The sequence below is a fragment of the Rhipicephalus sanguineus genome, chromosome 9 (assembly GCF_013339695.2).
Source record: "Rhipicephalus sanguineus isolate Rsan-2018 chromosome 9, BIME_Rsan_1.4, whole genome shotgun sequence".
Classification (NCBI taxonomy): Eukaryota; Metazoa; Arthropoda; class Arachnida; order Ixodida; family Ixodidae; genus Rhipicephalus; species Rhipicephalus sanguineus.
Window position 1 is genome coordinate 80,655,884 of NC_051184.2, and position 26,114 is coordinate 80,681,997.

The 26,114-nt window shown below is 45.2% G+C and overlaps 1 protein-coding gene across 2 annotated transcripts in view; it reads right to left on the minus strand.

The window, feature by feature from the left end:
* LOC119405653 (rho GTPase-activating protein 39) overlaps nucleotides 1–26,114 on the minus strand; it is a 50,024-nt gene that overhangs the window by 16,638 nt on the left and 7,272 nt on the right. The window contains exons 2-10 of one of the 2 annotated variants that reach the window (XM_037672490.2): nucleotides 25,585–25,686; nucleotides 19,222–19,360; nucleotides 12,477–12,557; nucleotides 10,435–10,509; nucleotides 9,876–10,131; nucleotides 7,777–7,904; nucleotides 6,507–6,767; nucleotides 3,281–3,525; nucleotides 1,126–1,426 (exon numbers count right to left, since the gene is read on the minus strand). In XM_037672490.2, the coding sequence (XP_037528418.1) occupies nucleotides 1,126–1,426; nucleotides 3,281–3,525; nucleotides 6,507–6,767; nucleotides 7,777–7,904; nucleotides 9,876–10,131; nucleotides 10,435–10,509; nucleotides 12,477–12,557; nucleotides 19,222–19,360; nucleotides 25,585–25,686 (1,588 nt within the window). The remainder of the gene's footprint in view (nucleotides 1–1,125; nucleotides 1,427–3,280; nucleotides 3,526–6,506; nucleotides 6,768–7,776; nucleotides 7,905–9,875; nucleotides 10,132–10,434; nucleotides 10,510–12,476; nucleotides 12,558–19,221; nucleotides 19,361–25,584; nucleotides 25,687–26,114) is intronic. The other variant, XM_049419265.1, reaches the window with a different exon arrangement.

Sequence of the window (26,114 nt, forward strand, 5' to 3'; positions counted from 1 at the left end):
AGTATCGGTTGGAAGGCCTTCCAAACACCCGTGTGACACGGGTATAATACTGTTAAAATTTCGAGTGAATGTGGCAGTATGGCGGTGAAAGTGAATGTATAAAAACCCTCTTGCAGTCAGACTCCTTTACTTAGGCATTACAGCTTGGAACTGTATTTTCAAAGCGATGATGACTGACCTGTGGATTTAGCTCGTACATAACTGAATTACACTTGAGTCATGCCGACGTTGGTCGGTGTGACATCACCAATGCAGCCGACAGAACCAACATTGCGAAGTTGTGTGTGATAGCATGGGTTGTGGGGTGCAGCAAAACTTTGTCAGCAATGAATACGATAAAGAAAGTGAGGAGACCACGGAACTGACACTGCCACATGTAAGCGAGTCAGGCATGGTCGAGCAGATTGTGTTGATGAACTCTCAGTGATGAGCATTTGTTTACGTTCAACAGTCTTGAAGCCAGAATTGATAGGTTGGCATTTAAGAAGCATAGCGAGGTTGTTACAGTTAACTTTGGAAATGAAGTAACTTGTTTGCCATTTTGCTGGCTTGTCCATGCATTTCCACGTATTACCAATGGTCAGCAATACCAGGTGTGTTCAGTGTGGTTGCGATGCCCATCAACATGACCATCAAGTTATTCAAGCAATGCCTGTTACAGGCTTCGGTAGCAGTGGCAGCATTGTACGCAAAAAACTGGTGAGGGTACAGAAATGTGGCCCTCAAGGGTGCGTGGTTGTATGCATATTTGTATGCACCGTTTTCCAATGACCGATGGTCTCTCGATCGTGGGCTTGTCCGATCAGCCGTTTCTGATGTGTCAATCTGACCTTTCATAGAGGAGACGTTGCCACATTTCATTGTTGCCTGGATACAAACACATGATCGTCATTGTTGCCTGCAGCAACTGAAGTGTTGAGCTGCTAAGCACGTGGGTGAAGGTCAAATTCCCAACATGCAGAAAGGAAGTAGTTAGGAGGGAGCATTGTGCATTGCAACAGAAAGAAAGAAAGAAAAAAAAAACAGTAGGTGAGGCATGCACATGCCAGGCTTCGCTTGCCCTCATTTTCCCGGTAGGGGAAGGGCTCCTAGATTTTTTGAAGGCGGCAGGGCACCGCCACACACCTCGTCTATGTCTCCCGGCACGCGGAAGATGCCCTCCGTCTGGGCGCCGTGCAACCGCAGCACAGCTTCCGACAGCGTTGTCTGCACCCAGGGTAGACACCGGTCGGGGAAGCGCTCACACTGTAACGCCATCACTTCCTCCAGCCGGCTGCCAAACATGGACGGCCGGAAGAGGTGCGCTCTCGATTGGGCCACTTCCTCGGCCGTCGGCCGCCGCAGGCCCCGCTTGGGCCCGCACTGGGCACCACGCTCGAGGCGTTGCGCGCAGGCACCGGCATAGGCACCCACTGCAACGTCGTCTCTGCGCAAGAGATGACGACGACGTTATAAGAGATGCATAGAAGCACTGCTTCAAATGTTCTAAAAGCACCTTTGCACCCATATCATGAGCTGTGAATTTTTTCACATAATTCTTTAGACGTAGCTGTAAAGCATGATCCTTCAGATGAATCATGAACCACAGTGCAGCTACCGAACCGAGGACGATAAGAAATACGAATAAGGCACTGGACTGGTTTATTTTATTTCAGAAAATAAACCAGTCATACAAAGCGGCACTGAAGCATATAAAGCGGCACCGAAGAAAGCAATTTTTGTTGTTGGGTGCCAGTCTCCCAACTGTGGCCTAATTAAGTGCAATTTGTTTGAGGTTTCCTCATCCCACAATTGCTGCCAATAACCCTTAAGGGTTTTTCGCAGAGTTGGTTTCAAGTCAGTGGCAGGAACAGCTATTGTGGAAATGCTCGGTTTACTTCGTTATCGACGTCGCCATTTCGTTGACAAGGACGTTACCTTTGATGCCTCTGTGCCCGGGAACCCATGGAAAGCAACATGGAAACAACAAAAATGCAGAAAACCACATGATAAATCAGCAAAATATAAGCCAACCCATTAGCCGCTGATTTGTTATGTGGTTTCCTGCTTTTTTTTGTTATTTTCATGTTGTTTTCTTCTTCGGTGCCGCTTATATATGTGCATTTCTGAAAAAAAAAAAAAAAAAAACCAGTTGTAAGACGGCACCTTTCCTTCTTATCGGCCTCATCTCGGTAGTTGCGCTGTGCTTCCATCATGCATCCCCAACTCACCCAAGTTTTCACATTGCTTCAGAGGAAGTCGGGAGATGTTTGCTGACACGTCAAAGATATAAACACCACTGGATGTATTCGAGACATCACTGCATATCTGCTGATACTTGGCACTGACAGTGATACAATAAGTATGTTACACAAACAGTTCTCATTGAATGAAAAGTGACATCAAGACTTTACGCGCAACAACTGGTATACATATATGGAACTGCTCGAGATAAACATTACGTTGCTATAAGCCTGGCTACTAAAGATGACGTTAGCTCAAATTTAAGTGTGCGAGTCAATAGCACGCTGATGTGACACAAGCTGGAAACGGTGGAAATGAAAGCATGCACATTACTTAGACCTAAACTGATGCGTTTCACTTTGTGAGCACTGTGCACAGTGTTGCCACGAGTACTCGAATATACTTGCGGCCACACATCTCGCATTCGCTCTGTGTTCAGTGCTGATTCTGTGCATTTGACTTCAACCTTACCACCAGTCTATGTTGCGCTTATATGAACACCATCAAATGGTTGCAGAAATAATAAAGTCTTTTCTGATCTCATGCTTGCACATTTGCATGTACTTGCAACCCTGTCGCATATAATTGCACAAGGCTTGGTGCAACAGTGATCCCTGCAGCATAAATATAATTTGGCTTGTCCTAGCAGATGCTAAAAAACTTAACATTCCATTTCACACTGTAGACACACAGATGATCTTGAACAAGAAGGGCTCGTGCTGGCTGTTATTTCATGATCATTTCAACAATGGCACACTGCGTGACCATTATGACACGCCCTTACAATACAACGCTTGTGCCACCTTTTCGGTATTCATGTAATCTCTGGCTTCAGCCCCGGGATAGAATTTTGTACACATTCTGTCTTTGCTCAGTTTATGCTAAAGCACTTAACTAGCAGCTTTCGTTGAACAGCTGGCTTCGGGACAACAGCATGAACGAAAAGCGGGCATTTGAAAACCGAAGACTGAATGTGTGCGAGAATCTGCACCTGCTGTTCAGTGGGGAATGCACCTCCTTCTAAGGGACAGCTTCCAGCACAACTGACAGTACCCACCGATGCCGCTGGACATAGCTCTCCAGGTATGGCCGGAACGTGGCCGACGGAGGGAAGATTCCCAGGCAGACGGCCATGAGCTCCCAGCCTCGCAGTAGGCTCTCGGCACGTGGGTTGTCAGTCGTTTGCCGGCAGATCTGCATGTACAGCTCGTCCCGCAGCGGCGCCTGACTCCATCCGCGCGTGGCAATCTCCACGGACACCTGCTCGGGTGTGGCTTTCCACTTGCGGTCACCCATGTAAGCCTACATGAGTGAACGGAGGGCAGTGTGAACAAGGGCATGAACGTCAGTTGTCAGCATAAGCACTGAAAGCGACAGCAATTGAGATACCTGCTGTGCCTGTCTTATGAATTGCAGGCAGGCAATCAAATTTCTTGATACCATCATGGTTGAAAAGTCATCACGTCACAATACTTGCAGAATAAAACTTATACTGAAGCAATAGTGTGACAACGCAGGGTTCACACAGGTTTTAAAGGAGGAAAATTCAAGGATATTCAAGGAAATTCAAGGGCCTCCCACATGTTCTTCAAGGACTAAAAAATGGCATCCAAATGAAGATTTTTTTTATTATAACAATGTTTCAAATCCTGACTAAATTTATCGCACTTAGAACATATAGAGTTGAAACTCAATTTAACGAAGTCACCACCACGCTCAAATTACTTTCTTAAATCAAGAAAGGGGTTTTTCAGTCCTTCGAAGCCTAAAATTGTAACATAGAGACACCCAAAATCTACCACAACACTGTTTTTGCCGCTAACCCACGCGTGCTTGTGTGGAAAGTCTGTTGAGGTGTACAGAACATTGCGCCCCGCGTATGTGGTCCAGGCGATGCAGGCCAGGTAGACAGTCATGTGACATATGACATGCAGCCAAAATGCAAAGACGTGGAGAACGAATGCAGTGATTATGCGAGCAAGGCGAGCAAGAAAGTTGCGATGAGATGATCAGTATCATCTGTCGCATAAATCATGAACTAACGAAAACACACAGTAGTGCTCCTGTGGGAGCATTGACAGGAGCAATAAACCCCCACCACCCGTAGTACCATCTGGTATGTAACAGCGCAACTGTTGAGTACACTGTTTCGTGCTTGTGGGTGGCGTGTAGCTTTGTCAAAATAAAACCAGGCTCGTGACTATGGGTGACAAATGTTTTAGCGCGACAGTGAGTGCCCGCGCTTGAAGAAAAAAAGCCATCTGTGTAAAAAATAGAAAAAAAAAGCAATTCTTTGTACCAATTTATTTCAGAAAAACTTCATTTAAATCGGTTTTGGTTCCAAGTTAGTTTCGTTAGTTCGGGTTGACAACAATGCTGAATCTTATAAGTACCTGCCGGGAAATGAAAATTTATTCCTTAGATTGGGAAGTACTTAAAATCTGGTTTTGCTAGATAGGAGTATTAACTATCATTAAACTGTAGAAAAGTCTAGCCTCGATGCCATCTAAAGTAGTTCCCAACAAACAAATGTTCAGGACAGGTGCCGAGACTTTTCTAGTATCAGCAAGGCTTGACATCGTTACAGTGCACTAACCGCATGCACCGCTCACTAGACAGGGTAAAAAGCAGCATAAATGCAGGAGACAAGGGTTAAGTCATAAGGAGACAAGTAGAGAGAGAGAGAGAGACAAGATGCACTGGGCGGGTGAGGAGTGGAATGAACGATTGGACAAGGCATGGACGAACAGAACACACGCACGGTGTATTTTTTTTGGAATGGAAAGTTTGCCGCATCAATGCTAATCTACAGCAGAGAGCAGGTCGCACTCTGGACTTCAGACCGCACTGGTCCCGAAATTCAAGGGTTTTCAAGGACATAATACACTTCCAGGACCTTCAAGGGCCTTGAAAATGTAGCTTTCAAATTCAAGGAATTTCTAGGTTTTCAAGGACCTGTACGAACTCTGCAACGTTAATTTCGGCCGTGGTAGATGTGAAGCACGAAGTGTTACGTGCAGACGAAGCCATGCTAACATTCCCCAGGATGCCGAACATTTATTTTTCCACGTCCTTCGCTGGCATACTGCACTGATTGTGTATTTCGGTTAACTGGCTTAATCTACAGTAGGTGCAAAAAAGTGCCCTTATCCTTGTCTGCACTAGTGTGTAATGCTTCTTTCGTTCCTTGAGCATTTGAGAACCTGACCGTCATGCACGATAATCATGAAGTTAATCAAAGCTGGGGACGGTAAACAGCAGAGGCGACTGTGAAGGCACTGTCAAAACACACGAGGCTGCATGTACTACATGCCTGTCAACTGTTGTGGGGGTGCTCACATTCTCTGTAAAGTGTTTCATGCCTCATGGCACCCGCACAAAGTAGTTAGCGCAGTGAGCTTAGTCGCCGCTGAGCAAAAGTTGGCACTGTGGTGCCAGTGGCGCCACCGCACACACACACAGCGCCAACTTTCGCTCGCTCTCTTTTTTTGGGGGGGAGGGGGAGGGGGGGACTTGGCGAGCTAGTCGACGGAAAAGCTATTAAAGGGGTCATGAACCACTTTTCCAAGTAATGATCTAATGGCCTCAGTATCGGAGTGTACTGCCTCCCGAATCGATTGCCGCAAAAATTTCTCCAATCCGTCAAGAATCAGCGGAGTTACAGGGGTTTGGCGCACGCTCCCAGCGCTTTCTCTCTTTTCTCGTGCCGACGAGCGCACTGGAAGCTAGACAGGGAGGGATGGCATGGGGGAAAGAAGTTACGCCAGCGCGCATCATGAAATGCGATCGCTCTCCCGCTGTGATTCGCTTGCGCGAGTGCGGCTACCGTGTACTGAGGAGTGCGGCGCCGGCAAGTGGCGGCACCCCGCGGCAAGAAGCGCATCTGATCCGAACGCCGCTCTCGATTTACGTCGGCTATCGGCCAATAAGCATGCTATGTCTCTTGCGACGTACAGCGGACAGACGCCCCGCCCACCGACGAGAGTGAGAACCGGCCTCTGTTTGAAAAAAGGGTGCCTGGGGAAACGGCAACTTCGCGCTCCGCTTGTGGCCATTACGCGGCGCGCACGACTGTAATATTTGGCAGAGCAGTTCATAGCCGTGTCAGCTTTCCGCAGGATGTGTTTTTTCAATCAGCCCAAGGGGTGCTTCATGACCCCTTTAATAAATGTCCACGTATTCGTTAACACTACGGTGTGTATTGCGTCCATGCATTCCATGAGAGGAGCTATTCGAGACCTCAAACTGTCCATGACTGCGTGCAAGAGCAGGGCGTGACACACCTGTATGAGCTTGAATAGGTGGCAGGCGTCGTGCTTCAGGGACTTGTCGGTGGTCATAATCATGGGCTGTCGAATGGGGTCCTTGGACCAGGAGAGCATGTCTCGCAGGGAGAACTTGCGGCGGAACAGGCCCCGCTTGTGCCGGTTCAGGTTGTCCTGGGCGTACTGGACGATGTCGCTCTCAGACGGGGGCTTGCGCTCGGCGGACAGCGGCCGCAGAGCGGGCGATGCCTCCCGGGAGCCCCCCGCCACTTGGAATGACTGCGCAACAAGCAGATCGAAGCAAATTAATTGTTTTGTGGTCACTTTTTTCAAAACAACACATACAGGCATAGTTTGCTTGCTTTACAACCTGAAAAATGTGGACAATGCTCTCGTGGCAAAGCCACATACAATACACACGCCAGAGCATGTGCACATCATCTTCGTTTGAACCACGATTGGTAGCTTTTACTAGTCGAGCAAATGTGGAACGCAGAAACATGCACCTGCAAATCACGGAGACGGTCTATTGGCGAGGTGTTCAGTACGGTTGTTAAACAGAACAAAAAGCTGGTAGTAAACCCAAAACACAAGCCTTTCTACTTTTCCTAAGGAAGACAAATGGATAAGATGAACTGTTTTGCATTAAACAAATAGCCTGGCATGCCATAACGATATACCTCAGCTTTACTTGGTGGGCAAATAATAAAGGTTTTTTTAGCAGTTAGTTGTATTATGGTGTTGTTTGGTCAGACCAAAGCACACTATGTGACCGATTGTTTCGATGACCAATGAATACGTAGCTGCTGGCTCCGTAGCAATCCCACTTCATCTACCACAAAATTCTGAGAAAGTCACTTCTGCTAATGCAAGTGCCCTCCAGCATTTTTTCAACTATATAAAACTGGCACCAACTACTGAGCAAGCATCCACACTATTAACCCTTAGTGATTCGTTGTCAGGCCTCTCCCGACAACGCAACACAACCACAGCGGTGTGTTGTCGAGCGCTCCGAGACAAACTCTTTCGTGGTTGATTAGTGCATGCATTTTCTCACTGCACTATGCACAATCTCTAGAAGATTAAGTAAACTTCTTTAACTTGAGCTATGATTTCTTTAGATTCGGACCAGAATGGACGGAAGGTGGGCAAAGGCTTCCCCCTCCCCCCCAATACAGAACTCTGACCAAGGTCACGCAGTACTACTTAATTCAAAAAAAAAAAAAAAAAAAACAACTAAAGGCCCTCTCCCTTGAATCTCCCCCTAAGTAGAACAAACACTGCGCACCTGTGACTTTTCCAGCAGGCTTCCACCATCCGGCCGGGAGTGGCCAACCCGTCGCAGGGAAGCGTGCTGCGTGGCCGCAGGGTGCCCCACAGGAGAGCCCGATGTCCAGCTGCCGTTATCACTCTCAGCTGCACACCAAAGTGCGATGGCTAAGTATGCGGCTTCCGCTTGCCACAGCGACAATGTACAGTCATGGACAATTCAAATATTGACAGTTAGGCTTAACCAAAACGTGTTCTTTCTTGTTTCTTTAAAGGGCCCCTCACCAGGCTTGAAAATTTTGAGCTAACGAGCGCAATGCATACATTGGGCGTTCACAATCACGTCTGCCAAAATTTGCAACGCTACGCGCCGCGGAAATGGGTCAAATTTCAAGGTAAACGCTGCTTGCCCTTGCTCTCGCGGGCGCGCGCTTTAGAGAATGAGGGGATGACGTACATTAGAAAATGGCCCTACGTAGATCGTAGTGCTGTGACGTCGCTCCTCTACGTAGACGACTGTGCTCTGACGTCGCCAACAGTAGCACGTGACACTGCGATAATTATTTGACACGACATGTGTAGTTTGTGTAATTTGTTGCTTGAATAGATTAATAAAACTTGAGTGAAATAATGACACACACAAAGGGAATGTGTGCGTCTTTTTCACTTCTTTTCGTGAATTGCAGCGAGATGCGGGGCTAATGTGCCTCCCTTTCCCATGCGTTCGTGTCCCCGCGGTTAGCGCATCGAGCAGACGCAAGCCCTGGAAAAGAAAGTAATGTTCTGGCGCGTTCGAGCGCTAATTATGCTCATTTATTCTACCGCGTCCAAGTAAACGTTAATGCGGCACTGGCTCATGATACCGCCACTCTCGTGCCCGTACAATTCATGCCCGTCCCGCAGAAACAGGCAGTACACCACAGAGAATGCCGACAAAACGCCCACGGCCGCTACATAAAAAAAAAAAAAAAAAAAAACGTAGCGGCCGTGCAACGCCGCTCGCGTGCTCGGGCACGTCATGCGCACGTGACCATGCATGCGCATGACGTGTTCATGCGTATGTCTCAAGTGAAGAGGGCAGGGAAGGGATTTGGCTTGCTAAGGCTACACGGGGCGAGTGGCAAGGGTTTGAAATTCGCCTCCTCGCATCATGATTTCGCGCCGCTACAAATTATTGTTTTTCTCAGCTCGTAATGAACCGATTTGAAAAATTCTTGCGGCATACTGCTCTTCATCTGGCACACAACAACTTCCAGCGTCTAACTAAAATTTGCTATGTGGCCTGGTGAGGGGCCCTTTAACACGACTTGACATAGCAAGTTTAAGGAGATTTTATTGCACCAATGCAACCAAACCACAAAGAGAAGTGTGAAATTTAGGACGCTCTGCTGACGTTCAAATGCTGGGGTTTCGGAGTGACATTCAGTAGTTAGTTAAATGTTCACTTTCGTTCTCCCTTCTAATAGTAAACCTATGATTGCAAGATGAATGTAAGTAAAGTCCTGAAGGAATGATTTATCAGTTTTAAAATGATTTAGTTTCTCACCTTAGTGTCCTTTAGAGGGACACTTATGAGAGAACCAATTTTTCTCGCATTAGTAAATTACTCTTTCACAATATCAAAATCACTTAAGCTTACCGCAAGAAGATGCACGGTAAGTGAGAAAACGCGCAAAAAAAGAAAATGCGGGTAGTGCCGCCACCTTGAAGTTCCTGCACCAATCTCTACGACGTCATAAATTCTGACGGCACCTGCTAGGACCTACATCATTCTTAATCAGTAAAAATGAAGCACATTGTCCTCTGAGGGGGCCATAAACTTAACACACCAAGTTTCAGAATATTTCGCTGGGCCAATGTTGCACACAGAGACTTCGTGCAAAATTTAAAAAGGAGACTTTAACCTTCATTTTCTACTCTATTATCAAAGCTATCATGGTGAAATTAATGAGATTACAGTTTTCAGAGTACGATTTATCAATCTACTAAACCAATTAATTTTTTCACTTTATGTCCCTTTAAAAAACTACTAAATACACACATCTCACATTTTGTGTAAGAAACTTTCAATATTCAATGAAACTAGCACAGCAGAACCTCTGTCCAGTCTGGTCTTACCAGAGAAGCGACCGGCAGCAGTGTCGTGGCCGTCTCCCTCGTCCTGCGAGGACGACGGCGAGGACGGCGCACTCATGGCCTCGTCGTCCGCAAAGTCTTCCTCGTCGTCGTTGTCGTGGCCCCAGTCGCCGGCCGCCGAGGAGGCCGACGACGAAGAGCCGTCCTCGAACAGGTCCAGCCGATAGCCCAGCAGTTTGGCCTGCTCCAGGATGTAGTGGTGCAGCGGCAGTTGCGCCCCACACCGCAACGCTTCCCGCTGCGCATCATTCATGTGCACGCGCACACACTGTAAGGAGGGGCTATGACACGGTCGTCCAACTATAGTCTTAGCCTCCGTCAAGAGCTTACGTCAGAAACAACATGTGACTGAGCTAGTAGGTGATCTGTTGGGAACATCCAATGGTAACTCTAGCTGGTAATCCACCACGTTGGAGTTTGGTTTTGGTTCATGTTCAAATGTCTCGGCTTTTATTCCGTCTTCCCGATCGAATTTTGCATGCGTACTGCACTGGTTCCAGACCGAGTCAAGCAAGCGTCTGGGAATGAGGACAAGTCTAACCTTGCGGTGTTGCCGTGGAGACGGGGCTGGACTCGTCTGCGTGGAGACGGTGCATGTTGTTGGTTCCTCTCGTACCTGCAACAGCAGTCCAGCATCGCATGAGTCCTGTAGCCGATGCAAACCTAAGAACTACAGTCAAACACACGTACAACGATGCGTGGCCCCTTTGAAATACTTCGTTACAAAGGTCACCTTGCTGTAAAGATTCCACAAGGTAACATGTGCGATTTTACCCGAGACGTAAGAAATCCTTTTGTATGCAAATTGTTTCATTCTAACAGTAGGCAGTGTAAGTAAGTTTGAAACCGGGCTTAGTAAACTTATCACTTCAGCTGGAAACACGTAGCTTGTACTTTACTGATAGCAATTTGCCTGATTAAGACTGTTGTTCCTGGTTGTATTACAACTGTTTCATCTAGCGGCTGTGGCAAAACTGATGACACCCTGATGTCTTATTGTTCATGATTCTTCTTGCTTGTACCTACCATATCATTGTATTACGTTTCCTACTGCATTGTGCCTTTTGCGTGTATTGTGCCTTGAATCTGCTCTCGACCGCTGCAGCACTACTATTTTGTATATCTTGTCTTGCAACCACACTGTAACGGCCTTCGGCCAACAGTATTGATAAATAAATAAATAAAAATTCTAGGGCCACTTGGCAGTATTCAAATAACACGAAAAATTTCAAGGTTACTTTACAATTAATGATGATGTATTTTTGTCAAGAGATAATAATTGTTGGGGTCTGACGTCCCAAAACCACGATATGATTATGAGGGACGCCATAGTGGAGGGCGCCGGAAATTTGGACCATCTGGTGTTTTTTAACGTGCCCTGACATTGCACAGTACACTGGCCTCTAGCATTTCGCTTCCATTAAAATGCGACTGCCGCGGTCAGGATCAAACCCGCGACCTTCAGGTTAGCAGCCGAGCACTGTAACCGCTACACCACTGCGGCAGACAATTTATGTATTTACGGTGTATGTATTTGTGCTTCACCTCAATAAAGCTCAGCTGTGTATAGCGCTCATGAATATCGATCTGTGTTTTGTTCTTTTTCTGCGGTAAGCGTCCTAAGCTACGAATATTGTGACAGAACAGGCGCCACCACACAGAAAACGGCAATCGGAGTTGCCTGAGACTGCCTTCTAGGAATGTGTGCCCTGCTGCGGCATTCTTTTTACAGCAAATTAAATAGCAACTTGACTGAATTTCAGTGCTTCCGTGGCTCACAAGCCACTGAATCATTCTTTTTAAAACCCGCATTGCCATACAACACCTGTGGTGAAGCAGCCAGAGTCATCAGTGTCTGGACCACGTCTGGTCTTTGTGACATCTGGAACGCTTAGCATATGAACCACATCAAAGGGGAATGCACTGCCAGACCTCGTGACATGCATATTTTTGGCAAGGCAGGCAACAAAGAAAGAATGGAATGACTGAAGCCATTGCATTGCATGCAAAACTAATAAATTAACAGAAACAACAAATGAGTGAGGAAACTGACAGCCCGTAGAGAGCAGCCATTTGCAAACATGCTGTTTGGGTGGTGCCGCAATGGATGTCAACTTCATGGCTTGAGTCACTTACGACAACTGCATTCCCATAGCAACATTGTCCAAAAGAGACTTTGGATTTTACTTCACCTCGAGGCTTTGTAACTGCTCACCAAGGTCAACAAAGCCTATGCTGCTGAAGCAGTTGTCACAAAGGAAGTGCAACAACTGCTGATTGCAGTAGCCATATCGTTACTGTGGAAGGCATGAGTAAAGGCTAATTAATGACCTCTTAGCCTCTGAACAAAGTTCCAATTGTATGAAATTCATTAAAATAAGTGCTTCCTTGAACTACTGCTGCTGACTGACCTGCATTTGCTGCTCCCAAGGTGCGAGCTTGTTAAGAAAGAGTTTTCAAATGCAACCACTGCAAGTTAGCTTCCACTAAGGCACCCTGACAGCCAGTGCAAAACTATTGCAGGAATTCAGAAAAGACGTGCCTGTGGTTTAGAAAATGCGAGGGAACAAGAGGGGCACTTACTCTGGTCTGCGTTCCCACGGACTCTTTCCTAACCGGTGACCTCAAGATCTGCTCTTCGAGCTCTGTGCTCTCTTTCAACGTCTGCAACACCCACCACACCCAAACGCACAGCGTTCAAAATAAAAAGCAGGGAAAAAGCAAACTGCTGCAGCTCAGGACCCCACCTTATTGTCATACTATCAATGTGCCATGCAGAAACAAGGCGAACATCTTCAGGCAGTAGGAATTCACCTACGGTGACCAGAGAATGACAATGTGTGCAATGTGTGGTGAAAAGTTCTGTACTTCGTCCCAATAATTTCAAATATATCTGTAATAATTGTACGTAAAACGTACGAAATTTCTTAAGAAAATCATATTATCCGTAAGAATATACGGAAGATACGGAATCACAGGAATGACATACGGAACTTTTCAGTAAGCATACCGCTTGCAAAACAGCTTCAGCACGGTCGAGCCAGGGTGCAGTAGTTACGGTTGTCACTTTCAGAGATATGATCAGTTTTCCGAAATTGCGCACGACTAGCTGAGGATTCATTAAGTTGCTTGGCTAGTTACTCAACAAGACCAACAACTTTGGCTTTGAATCCACATCCATAGTCGGCCCACACTGGCCTCTCTGGTAATCGCAGGTGTGATCCCCAATCAAAACTAATAAGGGTGCGAGACCTCCCACGAGGGTCTATGCACTGTCACATTGCACAGATGCGAAGGAACATGCATAACACGTATGGTATAACACAAATGCACACTAAAGGTGGTCAACAAGATAAAAGAAATAAAATTGAGAACACAAGAATGGCAAAAGGAACCAGGCAAAAAGAAGTAGTGGCGTGCGCTACGCAGATAACCAGATGCCATTGTGATGCGGAATGACGTCGCTGTCCCGTCATCGAGGAGGTGTCACTGTTTTGCGGCCCAACCGGGAGACACAACGAAGAACCACATTCTGTAGTCTATGCTATTCGCAAACCGAACCATATCAGTCTAAATTGGAGTATTTCATATGTACTTGTTATGTACACCATTTTGAGAACGCCTTTTTTTTACAAAAATAAAAAGTCATATATTCGGAATCATTCCTAAGTATAGCGCAGCAGGTGTTCTCCAACCAAGAATGCCGTACAACTCTAGGGGCTGTATTCCAAGACGATCACTTTTGGAGATCGTCACAATATTAATTTCAATGCACGCTGATTGACTAGTTCAGAAAAGGCGGGCAAATAGTTGCTTAAATCATTGGACTAGCGAGATTCTACGTCACACAAAGTGACACTGTCACTGAAGGCGATCTTGGAATACGGCCCCAGGTGTCCCGCAGAATCCCTTTTAAGAAAATGCTGCTGGTCAAGCTGAATTAAAAGAACAAGGTTATGCATGTAAGATCAGTGATGGCTATGGCCTGACAAAATTATCAGAGGTGTGCAAATTTGAAGTGTGCAGCGATTACTATAAGAACTGGCCCAACAGTGAGTGTTTTTCTCAAAACACATTGGGCATTATCACTGCTAATTATTTCTGGCACCCACAGTTGCCTATCACTGTCCTGTTAAGCTGACATTAACAGGTTAGGTACAGTGCTTACAGATTGAAATGCAACATCAGAACTTTTGGTATAATGACTGGTATGCACAATTGCTCGAGATAACTGTGTCACGTTGCTAAGAAATCGGGCTGCTAAAGGTAATATTGGCTCTGACGGAAGTGTTTATGCTGAAGTTACACCTATATAACATGAACTGAAGGCAGTGAAGACAAAAGAGAGCGCATTACTCAGTCCTAGACTGTTGCATTTCAATCTGTGAGCACTGTACAATGGGGGGTGCAAACTGCTCAACAATTGGACTTCTTCACAGAAGCAGCTACCCGTAAACTTTCGATGCCAACTGTACATGCTTTAACTAACAGAAGCCATCGCTGTACGAAACAAAGCATTACGCAGAAAAACTGCAATCTTCCAGGCTCCCGAGGGACCATGAAATTGTCCAAAAGATCATGCAGCCTGGCATAAAACAAATGCATGCTTTCAATAGCCCTCAAGGGCTTAAATCATGACAGCAACCTCCCAAATAGCTACAAAGGCCTGCCAGTACAGTGACTAGGTGTTTCAACGATCATGCTGTGACATGGGTAGGTGTGAATGTAGTTGAGAAACACAGACTACCTATGTCCTGCAATACTGGACCCTTTCCATTCTTATACCCCTGTCACACGGCTACCACCAAACTCCGTTAAACTCCATATATGTAAAACTCCATCAGGGAGTTCGACTGAGATGGAGTTGTGACCATGTCACAAGGCAATTTTATGAGCTTTCAGAAGAAGCTGCGAGAGGTCCATTAGGCGCTGCTGCACCTCTGTCTGCATGCAAGATTTCACGCCTAATCACGCTGAAAACATTCTAAATTGTACATATGACTACAAAAGCTATATTTTATTCAAATCGAAATCAAAAACGCTTTCTGCTTTTATCACAGAAACGTGTACCTGCAAGCATGTTGGCAGTATTGTTGAGCGGAGTGCTGGCAACACTGCATGCTTGTTTTGGTATGCATTTTCTCTATGTGCGCTGATCGTCAAACACACTGCAATTTGTCATCGATTTCTTTGTAGTTGCGCTACCACCTAGATAATGTTGTCCTTTCCATTATCGGATGAGCACAGGTCTCACATTCAGTCCACGAAGCCCTTGCTGCGGATGGTTCCACAACAGTTCGCATGTGCTGCCGGCACGACCAGAAAAGGAAGAACCCGCGTCACTCACTGCTTTGACTTTTGGTAATGTTAATAAAGAGCATCGCAATAAGGACGGAACAGTGCGCACAGATGTAAACAAGACGGTGCACACGGACTTGGACACGCTTATTCAAACTGGTGGCATGACGGTTTTCGCGAGGCATCGGGCAAAGAGTATGCGTGCTTATACGCTTACTTTTTTTTTTGTTAAACGCACGTTGTGAATGCATTATGCAGTGAAGGAATTTTTAATATTGATAAAATTCATTACTGCGTTGTCTGTGGCTGTTTTGTTTTCGCAGTTTTTTCCAAAACTACAGATTACTGGGGATGAGAGTACCGCTAATGTAGATCGCCGAACTCCCTTTGCGAAATGCTCCATTTAACTTCCTTGGCATAAGGGAGACTATGTGACAAGGACCACATCTCTGTTGACATAAAGATAAGGGAGTTAAACAGAGTTCGCGGGTGCCCGTGTAACAGGGGTATTAATATGCTTCAGCGCAGTACTTTGTGCATGCTTGACTGCACAACACCTCTGCACTGCGGCGAAGACAACCTTTGGAAACCGTTACAGCTGCGAGCAAATCAGCGTGCAATATTCGCTCCCGCGTAAGCAAAATTTCAGGCTCATTTACAAAATGCCTGTATGGCGTATGTGGTGATTCTGCGTTGATGTTCAAATCATCGTGCATGCCTTTAAAACTGGTTGAAAAAAGGCCCCTTTGAAACGAGCACGCAAAGCTGTGCCACTAAACTAGAATGATCATCAAGGTAATAAACAGTGAAGTTCTGATACTGTTCCCCATTCGAAACAGGCACAAGCCCCCCCAATCTACGAGGCCTTAAACATGAGTGGCAACACGCTATGTTCAATTTGAGTGTCCTCATCGTTTCTTTCTTCCCCCACACCGAAACTGAAACTAGAAAATAACGAGAGTTCCATGGAAGGCCCAGCATCTACTAATATGACAAAAACAAAATTCGTGTTTCTATTCTAAAGTATATAAAAAGAAACTTCTACATTTCAACAAGATGTGCACATGCATTTGGGAGTTCAACTTGACCTTGATCTGAACATACGCAACTTAAACCAAAACATACTAGTACTGTAAAGTGGGAATGCTTGAAACAAAAGTGTGGTTGAAAGAAACCTGTTCTGCATACCATACATCTACAATACCAATCTTTCTGTAAGTACACTACAGAGGACACTACAGGTGGGGCTGTACGCACTGTGCCTCTATACTACGATGTCCTCTATAAAGACAAAAACCAAGACATCATGCACCTTCCTGTGATTGCAATTTACTCCATGGCATTAGTCATGTGCCTGTTTACAGGTATTCTTGTGAAAAGATGCACAGAAGGAGAAAAATTAATGTTATTTACGACAAATGAACAAATTCAGGCTCCAACCACAATACTATAGTGAGCTTGTCTGTAACCTCCTTAAGAGGGTTATACCAGCTGGTTTTGGTTGGAAGTGAAACCACAACATTCACGAGTGAGTCCCTGCTGGGATTCCACTCGCAAATGTTCAACATCGCGTAACTTTTGTTTAAATGGGTTAAGTACATCCATTCTTGTTTTATTGCATACAGTTCCCATTCCAGATTATTGTGATATGCTGATCTACTTTGTAATTCTACCACTTAAGGGAAAAATCTTGCACGGAAAAAGGCACATGAAATGTTCAATATTTAAGAAACTACACACGAGACCAGAAAAATAATTGCATAATGAAACCAGCACGCTAATAGTAGTATACATAAACTCAGCAAGTTTCAACAAAATCAATCAAGAATTTTAAAATTAAAAGTTTTTAAACAGCAGCATCCCCCCTTAAGCAGTAAGAAATGACACACAACTTATTATTTCTGATACAATGAAGGCTCATTTAAGCTTCGGAAACTTAATTTCAAAGTCCTTAGTTGCTTTTAAGATATACTGGAGCGAAGTTACATTTGTTGAAGGTGCAACTAAGTTTGTAATTAACTAATTAAGCCTATACCAGTTAATACTATACCAGTTAGCATTGCACTTAGATGACATTTCGCCACATTTCTTTTTTAAGATTGGGCCCTCCATACCTAGAAATAGAGGAAATAAAGCTATTTCAACCTTTTTTTTTTTCGAAAGCATGCCCTTAGGCATGGCATAATGTGGTGTCATAGATACACACACAAATCTGCTTCATGTGGAAGATCTAATGGCGAATTCCATTGGGAGAGCAGAAGCACTCAAAAGCACGCTGAAAGTGCTCTCTTCAGAGCCGGCGTGTTTCAGTGGTCGAACAGGAGTTGGAACACCGTCATCCATTGGTAGAGCGAGAGCGCTTCTGCTGCGCCGAGAGCAGCGAAGAGCAGTTCAGTCTGCTCCCCGTTGAAAAGCGGAGTGAGCGAAGAACGCAGGAAGTCACGTGACTTGTTAACGTCATATCTGCTCATACCCTCCCAACAATCCTCCTCACTTGTTTGTATTTCGCTTGCTCGTGTACGGCGGCAATGGCGGCAGCGAAGCGTGTGTGGTGCTCTGGCTCCAACAATTTTGACGTCGTTGCGGTAGATTCTGGTAGTGTTCGTCTACCTTGCCTGTCATCAAATGCACGGGGGACGGTGGCAGCAAAGCGTCGTCGTCTTGCCGAAATACTTGACAATCTTGAATTTCGGTTTGGGACAAGCGAGCCCCCCCATCCCCTTCAAATCTGGTCGGATTATCCTTCCCCGTAAGGGGGGCGCTTGCTCGGCATTTTACGGTAAGACTAGTGGGCTAGGGTCCCTACAAACAATCACTAAACGCGTGGCCGCGCGCGCGAAAATGCATGTGCGACGTGCGCGCTCAAACAAGCAAAAAAGCAATCAAATTCACTTTAACTTCTGTAGTAGACGGTGGCTGACGTTGCATCAAAGAAAGCAGGATGCGCTGAGCTTGCGATTCCATCATGTAATAGTAGGAAGCGGCAACTTTGCAGGATGGCAAGCAAGCGAGTGCGTCCTACCGATCACTGCCACATGTGCTTTCCCCGACCGCCCGGCTCAGATCACACGTGCTTCGCAGCAGAGGATGCTGGGATGCATAACATTTCTCCTCTCTCATTTTTTTTACTCCCTCCCACCTGCTCTCTGGAAGCGTGCTGCATTCCAGTGGCAGATCGAGTAACACTGCCCTCAGTGCTCTGCACCCCACTCCTCACTGCACGGCGCCCCTACTCCTGTTCTCTCAATGGAATTCGCCATAAGAGTGAGTGGTGAAACAGTCCATGACTCTAACAATCAAGGTTGGGTGGTCGGCCAGGCCAGCGGCCTGCTACTTGGAAGTGGCAAAGACAGCTGAAATGCAGACCCAGCAAGTGTGTCGCTGTCATAATGCAGATTATGGTGTCACGAATACGCACAATACACCATAGGGGCCTTTGTACTGTGGCGGCCAGAGAGTTTTTTTCACACGGAATCATTAGTGTGCTAGTTAAGAAAAGGTTTCAACAGCATGATGTGTCAGTCACGCATGATTACATACAGTATCTTTTATGAGGCACTGCCAGTTTACACAACAGGTCATTCAGGTTGCCTCTATAGGGTTCTGTGCGAGTTTCTCAGCAATGCCATGGCTAATAGAATCTTTTCATAATCTGCAAGTGTGCTTCCCTGCGGTACACATTCGGCCAACTAATGGTGGCACCTGTTGTGCTTCAACTGGAGAGGAGTTCCTAGTTGCATGTGCTGGGGCTTGTCTATTGTGCGCGTTTATATCAAAAGACCCGAGTCCGCATTTTCCGCGTCATAGCGCAAGCGAAATGTGCTTGAACATGTTGTTTGCAGAAGTGACTAGCTGCCATTAGTTGGGCTAACTGCATCGCAGGAAAGCTAGCTTTACAGTTATGAAAAGGCTATACTGATTATTTTAATAGCGTTGCAAAGACAGGAGAAAGGACAGCAGCGATCAGCATGCCACGTGACTGTCGCTGTCTCTAATTCGCCTCGGTCAGCAGCTTCGAGAGGGCACTGACCTGTAGCTTGGCTAGTGGGATGATGTCACAGTTCTTTGGTCGGTGCCAGACGGTCAGCTGGCTGCTGGCATTGTAGTAGTAGAAGCGCGACGTGTTCTGGTCAAACAGCTCCCACCACTGGTTGTCATCGGTCAGCTTGCTGCACGGACAGAGCAGTAACTAGGCGTAAGTGAATAATTCACATTTTCAACTCAGTGACATTGCCCTATGCTGCCGCACTTTAAAACAACTTGCTTTTCTTAAATTTCCATCATCATAAAGTGTGGCATGCTTGGTGTGCACTTTTACGCTTCTCAATGCCTGGCATGGTGACTCAGAGGTTATTGAGTGTGCATTAAACATGAGGATGTGCGTTCCATTCCCACCATTCCCAGCCACGGCAGCTGCATTGCAATGGGCGAATACGCAAAAACAGCTATGTACTCGCAGATTCAAGCACACGTTAAGGAATCACAGGAGTTCAAAATTGATCCGGAGTCCCCTAACATGGCATGTCTCATAATCATGTTGCGATTTTGGCACGTATAACTCCATAATTATTTCTTTGCATTTAGCAATCCACCTTTGTATTCGCCGCGAGATCGGGCTACAGGTGGCAGCACCGTCGCCGCGCCAGTGTAGATAGGCGGTCGTCGGCGCGTATGCAAACACACACAACAGCGCTTCGTTGTGAGCGATTTGACCCGATTTCCGGCAAACAAAATGCGTTGACTGCAGCTTTCTGGGAATATGTGCGCTCTTCATTCCCGAATTAAAGCACGAAGCGCGCCGAACGTCACTATTACTTGAGAGAGAAGCGCATTCTGCCAACGAACGGGGTTGCTCTCCTTCGGGAACAGTCGGCATTTTCGCAATGGATGACGTTTTCTTGTTTTATTTGTACATGTTCAGCTAGTGTTCCACCTACTACGCATTGCTGTAGCACGACTGAATTAATATTTACTTCTTGTTCATCTGGTTACCCCCCAACAAAAAGAAAGCCCGTATTCCTGCGCCATGAGTTCAAATAGCACTTTGTGCACTGCGTGCTCAAATATTCATCCGCATTTTTTATTCAGTTCTGCAATGTAGGACATTTGATAGGTTTACTGAGGAAAGCTACGTGGCTGACAGCGCTTTAGCGCTACAGAAGTGTTTAGTACGCACATGCTTGTTTTTTATTCTAGTAACAGTACACAAAGGTAACTGTACAGCACGGAACTTTCTTCAATTAATTACTTGCATGACAGTAATGGAACAAAGGCCCGGTTATTTCACGGAACCAAAGTACGTTTTTTCACGCGAATAATGTCCACTGCCTTCCGTCCATCTATTACACCGCAACAAACGTTCAAGATAATGTAAAGCGAAAAAGATGTGGCTTCGCGTGAAATTACTACAACATAAATGTAAAGTACGCCGTTTGGATTAATTTTGACCATCGGGACTCTTTAACGCGTACCTTAATCTAAGTACACGGGCGTTCTTGTATAAATTTCAGCACATGTTAAAACTGCGCAAGGCAACTCAGTTTTGCGATTTCCGTACATTTCATTTTCTGTTCTTTTTAGGGGACAAATTAAGTACCGAAGTGTCAGACGTGACTTAACAGAAATATTTCTGTGTAATGGGACCAGGACCATACACAACTAAAGCGCGTCGCGTAACCTATAAATGACAGTCCCGAAGTTATACACCTAACCACAACCCGCAAGTGGATATGAGAGCCCTTTTTTTTACCACTGAGCCGCTAAAAGGCTATATTCACATGAGATCTAATACTTCTCATCTTTAGGACAACGCCAAGTGCACTTTGCAATGCGCTTGAACCACAGAGCGGCACCTACACTGATATGACTCTCGTGAACGGAGGGTACGACGACCACACACAGCACTCTTGACAAATGCACTCTCTGATCTTATTACAGTACATATACAGCCAATCAAGGCCAAATGCTTCTTTACATCGTGTTAGGCATACGTACGAGCGGTTAAAGTTGCACTAACGCAACGGAACAAACCGCCATTTGAAGACCTGCATGACGTACGCGCATATGCAAACACAACGTGGCTAGCAGACGACACATGGAGCAATCCACACTAGGCGCGGTTCAGTCAGAAGCCGCCAGGTGGCGACTCCGCTCGATCTCGTGGCCAATAGCTACAGCATCAGCTGGCAAAGAAAGAGTGTTCCACACTCGCCGTCATAGCTGCGAGCGGCGCTAACACTCCCAGGGTTTGCATGCACATAAATACCCCACAAAATGGACAAGGGGACGATCGTCGCTGTAGCTCAGATGGTAAGAGCATCGGGCGCGTAATCTGAACGTTCGGTCCCTGCCGGCGGCAAGTTTTATCACAATTAATATAATAAACTTAAAACAGTACAATTAATGTACCCCATTCTTTCCATGCCTTCATTATCTGCTGGTTTTCATTAAAGTTGTGTCAAACAAAGAAACGAGCCCTCAAAATTGTCTTCTTTCATTCATTTACAGCGTTAGCAGCTGTGCCTTGGTTGGTGATTTTTGTCCTTCATTTTATTAATTCCCTTTTGCCTATGACCACTTTATTGCATCATTGAGTGCTTTCAACGGAAGCCTCTAAAACGTTATCAATAAGCAAATTACCCCATTGCTACACACTACCGCCATCAAATGCTTTAAGCTGGCTTCGGCAACAACACGAGGTCTGTAAAAAATACTGCTGAAAATTTGACGGGAGTTAACTATGCATCAGAAGCAAGCTCTATGGTAAGGTGCTTTCCTATAATGCAACACACTTAGAAGAAACCCTATAATATTTTGGTCTACCAAAAAATGCACTATAGAATTCATCGGCATTTCAGCTACACATTTTACCGAAAACATGTTTTTAATAGAGCTGTGCGAATAGCAAAATTTTGGGTGCGAAGCAAATTCGAATAATAAAGATTGAGTGCGAATCGAATCGAATAATTTCGAATAATTTTTGAATATTTCTCAAACATTTTTCGAATAGTTCGAAGTGAAATTACAGAAAAAGTTGCAGAGAATACCTAAGTATGTTCTTGTGAGATAGCAACATGAAAGTGTTTCTTTTCGCTAGGTTGATGAAGTGCTGGTGGGGTCATGTTTCATAGTTGCCTTTCTTATCAAGAATGAGGCAATGTAGAGGCCGAATTGTATTTATGTACATGATTTGGTGCAACCAAAGTGTTGCCGACAACACTTTACACGTGATAGGCAGAGATGCCATTTCCTCAGCCTCTCCTCCTCTTTCAACTTCTGTGGAAGGCCAACTGACGTGGCAGACAAGGGTGTGCTCTCTTCAAGTCTGGAGTTCCAAATCTGCCTCGTAGACGTTGATATATAAGAACATCTGAAACTTTGGATGCTAAAAAGCTTCGGCGTCGAATTTTTCGGACTTCCTGCCCAAATTTCAGGTCCAAAACAGCATTAATTGAGCCCCCAACTCTGCCACATCTTTCATCTCCATATTGGAACCAGCGTTTTCTTGAGTTAATACATTTGCGGCCGTAGCGGAGCTTGAAAGGCAGCTTTGCCGCAATACGGGGGTGTGATGAGGTGAAGCATATTGAAAATATAGGGACCACTTCCAAACGGATGTCGACTGTCTCTTGGCTAAGTTCGACCGTAACGGAGCTTGAAAGGCAGCTTTGCCGAAGTACGGGGGTGTGAGGAGGTGAAGCATATTGAAAATCTAGGGACCACTTCCAATCGGACGTTGACTGTCTCTTGGCTAAGTTCGACCGTAACGGAGCTTGAAAGGCAGCTTTGCCGCAATACGGGGGTGTGATGAGGTGAAGCATATTGAAAATCTGGGGACCACTTCCAACCGGACTTTGTCTCTTGCCCAAGTTCGACCGTAACGGAGCTTGAAAGGCAGCTTTGCCGCAATACGAGAGTGTTATGAGGTGAAGCATATTGAAAACCTGAAGGGGTCACTTTCAACCGGACGTTGACTGCATTTGTCTGGGAAGTTCGAATAGTTCGAATAGTAAAATTTCAGTGCGAATCGAATCGAATAGCAAACAATATTCGAAAAATTTTCGAAATTTCGAATATTCGCACACCCCTAGTTTTTAACAATGCAGGACGATCTTAAGTGCAATACCTAGAAATTTTTAGCAAATTTCGTGGGGGCTTATTGCAAATGTGGTGCCAGTCTGTGCTAGCACATTTTTTTGTCTGTTTATTGGATGCCTCTCCGACATCTATTACTGATTTCCACATTGGATATATGGAAAAGCATCGTAAGCGGTACGTACAGCAGTGACGGAAAAAGATTTACACAAGTGGTGAATTCTGCAGCAGAAAAATCGCAACACTGGGAGTCTTGCTCCTGAGCATGACAAGAAGAAAGTAACAGACAATCTACACATTACATGCGGGAGTAGCTGGAAAAAAATAGCCCATCCTAGAGCCCAAATTTCGAATGCTATTTGTAATTTCGTTGCTCCGGTCGGCGATCATTTGTGCTAAATATTTTTCAAGTTGTTACTGTACAATACCGTCACGCAAGCTGCAATATTGCGTATCATGATAGCACAATTTGAAATGATCCGATAGATTTTAGAGAATTGAAATATTTCTTTTTTGTGATATAAAGAATTTGCAAGAGTTATGCTTCAATTTCTTTCACAACTTACTGGTTTCCGGCAATTTCTGTAAAACAAAAATAAAAATACAAATAAATGAGGCTTTAAATTAAAATACCACTGTCTAGAGCAGCTCAGAAAAAAAGTCTTCTCCGTAATGCAATAACTTTAATTCAAATCAGTCATGCAGTTGTCTCATGCAAGCATTTAAGCATTCCACATGTGTTTAACAATGAAATTGAAGTAGCCTATGAGCTAAAGCTCTGAACAAAATGGTACCCGATATGGAACCCGAGCACAGTGATGGCAAAAGCAAAGAAAACCTGTTAGAATTTCCGGTCAGGAAGCTATGCAACTCCTATTTTCCGGTACGGTCTCCTTCGCTCACTATAATTTTGTTTAGGTCTATAGCACGCACCTTTGTACGAAACCTGGATATATAGAACAATTTAATGCCTCCTCAGAAATCCCACGCAAATATGCAACATAATTGAAAAAATGTTCACCGCCACTTTTAATATGTGAAATGTTGCACCACACCCCGCAGTGCGCTCGTCTTAGTAGCACAGTGACCACTTGCATCATTGGACACGTTCATGCTGACCAAGCAGCAGTGCTTTGGCAGATGCTGTCCAACAAGGCATTGAACCTAATGCCATCTAATAAAGGTGACCAAGGCACGGGTCACATGACATGGATGGCTGGTGGAGCAGGGGCCTCACTTGCTCTTCATAATTATGAATTTGCTTTAGCAAGCTTTGCTGCCAAGTAAGCTGGTGAAGTATACTAACAGAAGACTAATCGTCATACAGTAAAGCATACCACCTGGGGCCCACTTTTTTCACATCAAATTACCAAAAGACTAACTATTGTGGGATCCCTTTTAAAGCCGATATATAGGCTCGACTGCGCGCATTTGTGTGCATGTGCAGAACTTATGCTCATGTGACTAGGCGAAGTGCAGTGTTTTACGTACGCAACACTAAAACTCGCCAATACTTAACTGCCTTCCAATCCTACAATGAGTCAGCTCTTTTCAAGTGTGCCTTTGATGTGTTTTCAAAGTGTGGCGGTGCAACCATAGGTCGGCAAACTCACTCATGAGTCGACTCACTCGGACTCAGATCGAGCCGCGAGTCTGAGTCTGAGTGAGTACAAGTGAGTAATATTTTGGTGAGTTTAAGTGCGAGTGAGTCCAGTTGAGAAAATTTTTAGCGAGTCTGAGTCCGAGTGAGTCCGGTTGAAGAAAACTTTGGTGAGTCTGAGTCCAAGTGAGCTCTAAGCACAAAATATATTTCTTGAGTGAGTCTGAGTGAGCTCCACACCTTTTTGCCGACCTATCGTTCTATCTACACCATTTCAGCATTACTATCAACCTTATGTCGGCTCATGTTTATAGTCCCCTCGACTGGCACGTACTTCAAAGCCCTAGAGCTCATACGCCAGCTCAATATTTATTGATCAGAGGCCTGAGTTACAGAGGTGATGGGGGGGGGAGTGCCATGACCTGCCCCCGAAAACTCTTCCACAGGAAGTTCTTGATCAAAATATTTTGTTTGTAAAATATTTTGTTTGATCAAAATATTTTGTAAAGGCAAAACATATTTCATGAGTGAGTCTGAGTGAGCTCCACATTTTTTGCCGACCTATGGGTGCAACAATTACACTCACGACGACTTGTGAATAGCTATGATGCTTATACACAGTTCCCCACTACAGGAAGCCGTTCTGCTTTTGCCAGTGCCTTGAACGGTCTATACAAGGTGCAAGCACTGCCCACTCACATCTTGACGCCTATGGGTGGATCCCAGACGCACTCGCCCGTCGTCAGGTTGGCGTACATGTGCTCCTTGGTGCGGGGTTCGATTATCTCCACCCATTCCACCCTGCGTGAGAACAGTCAAGAGAAAACATGAAGATGTGCCCTCCCCTCTTCTATTGACCTTTCAAGACCATACAGAACTGGTCATAAGTCTATGATGCAATGCTACGCAGACTTGTCTTTTTTTTCCACGTCAAGAGTTTCACGTTAACGGGAACCACACCCCAAATTAATTTGTTCAATGAGTTGACAAAGTGAATATGAAGACACAAGCACAAGCTAGTTTTAAAAGATAAAGAATAAAAGACGGATGATGAGATAAAAAGCTCACAAGTCCTTATTCTTAAAGGCATACAGACATGCACAATTATTACTAGATGATAAGTGGCACAAAACATGCAAATGAGGTAAAACTCAACACTTTACAGGCACATCCTTCTTCATTAACACTCACCCTGTTATATGCCATTGCAGTGTGTGTCATTCATAAAA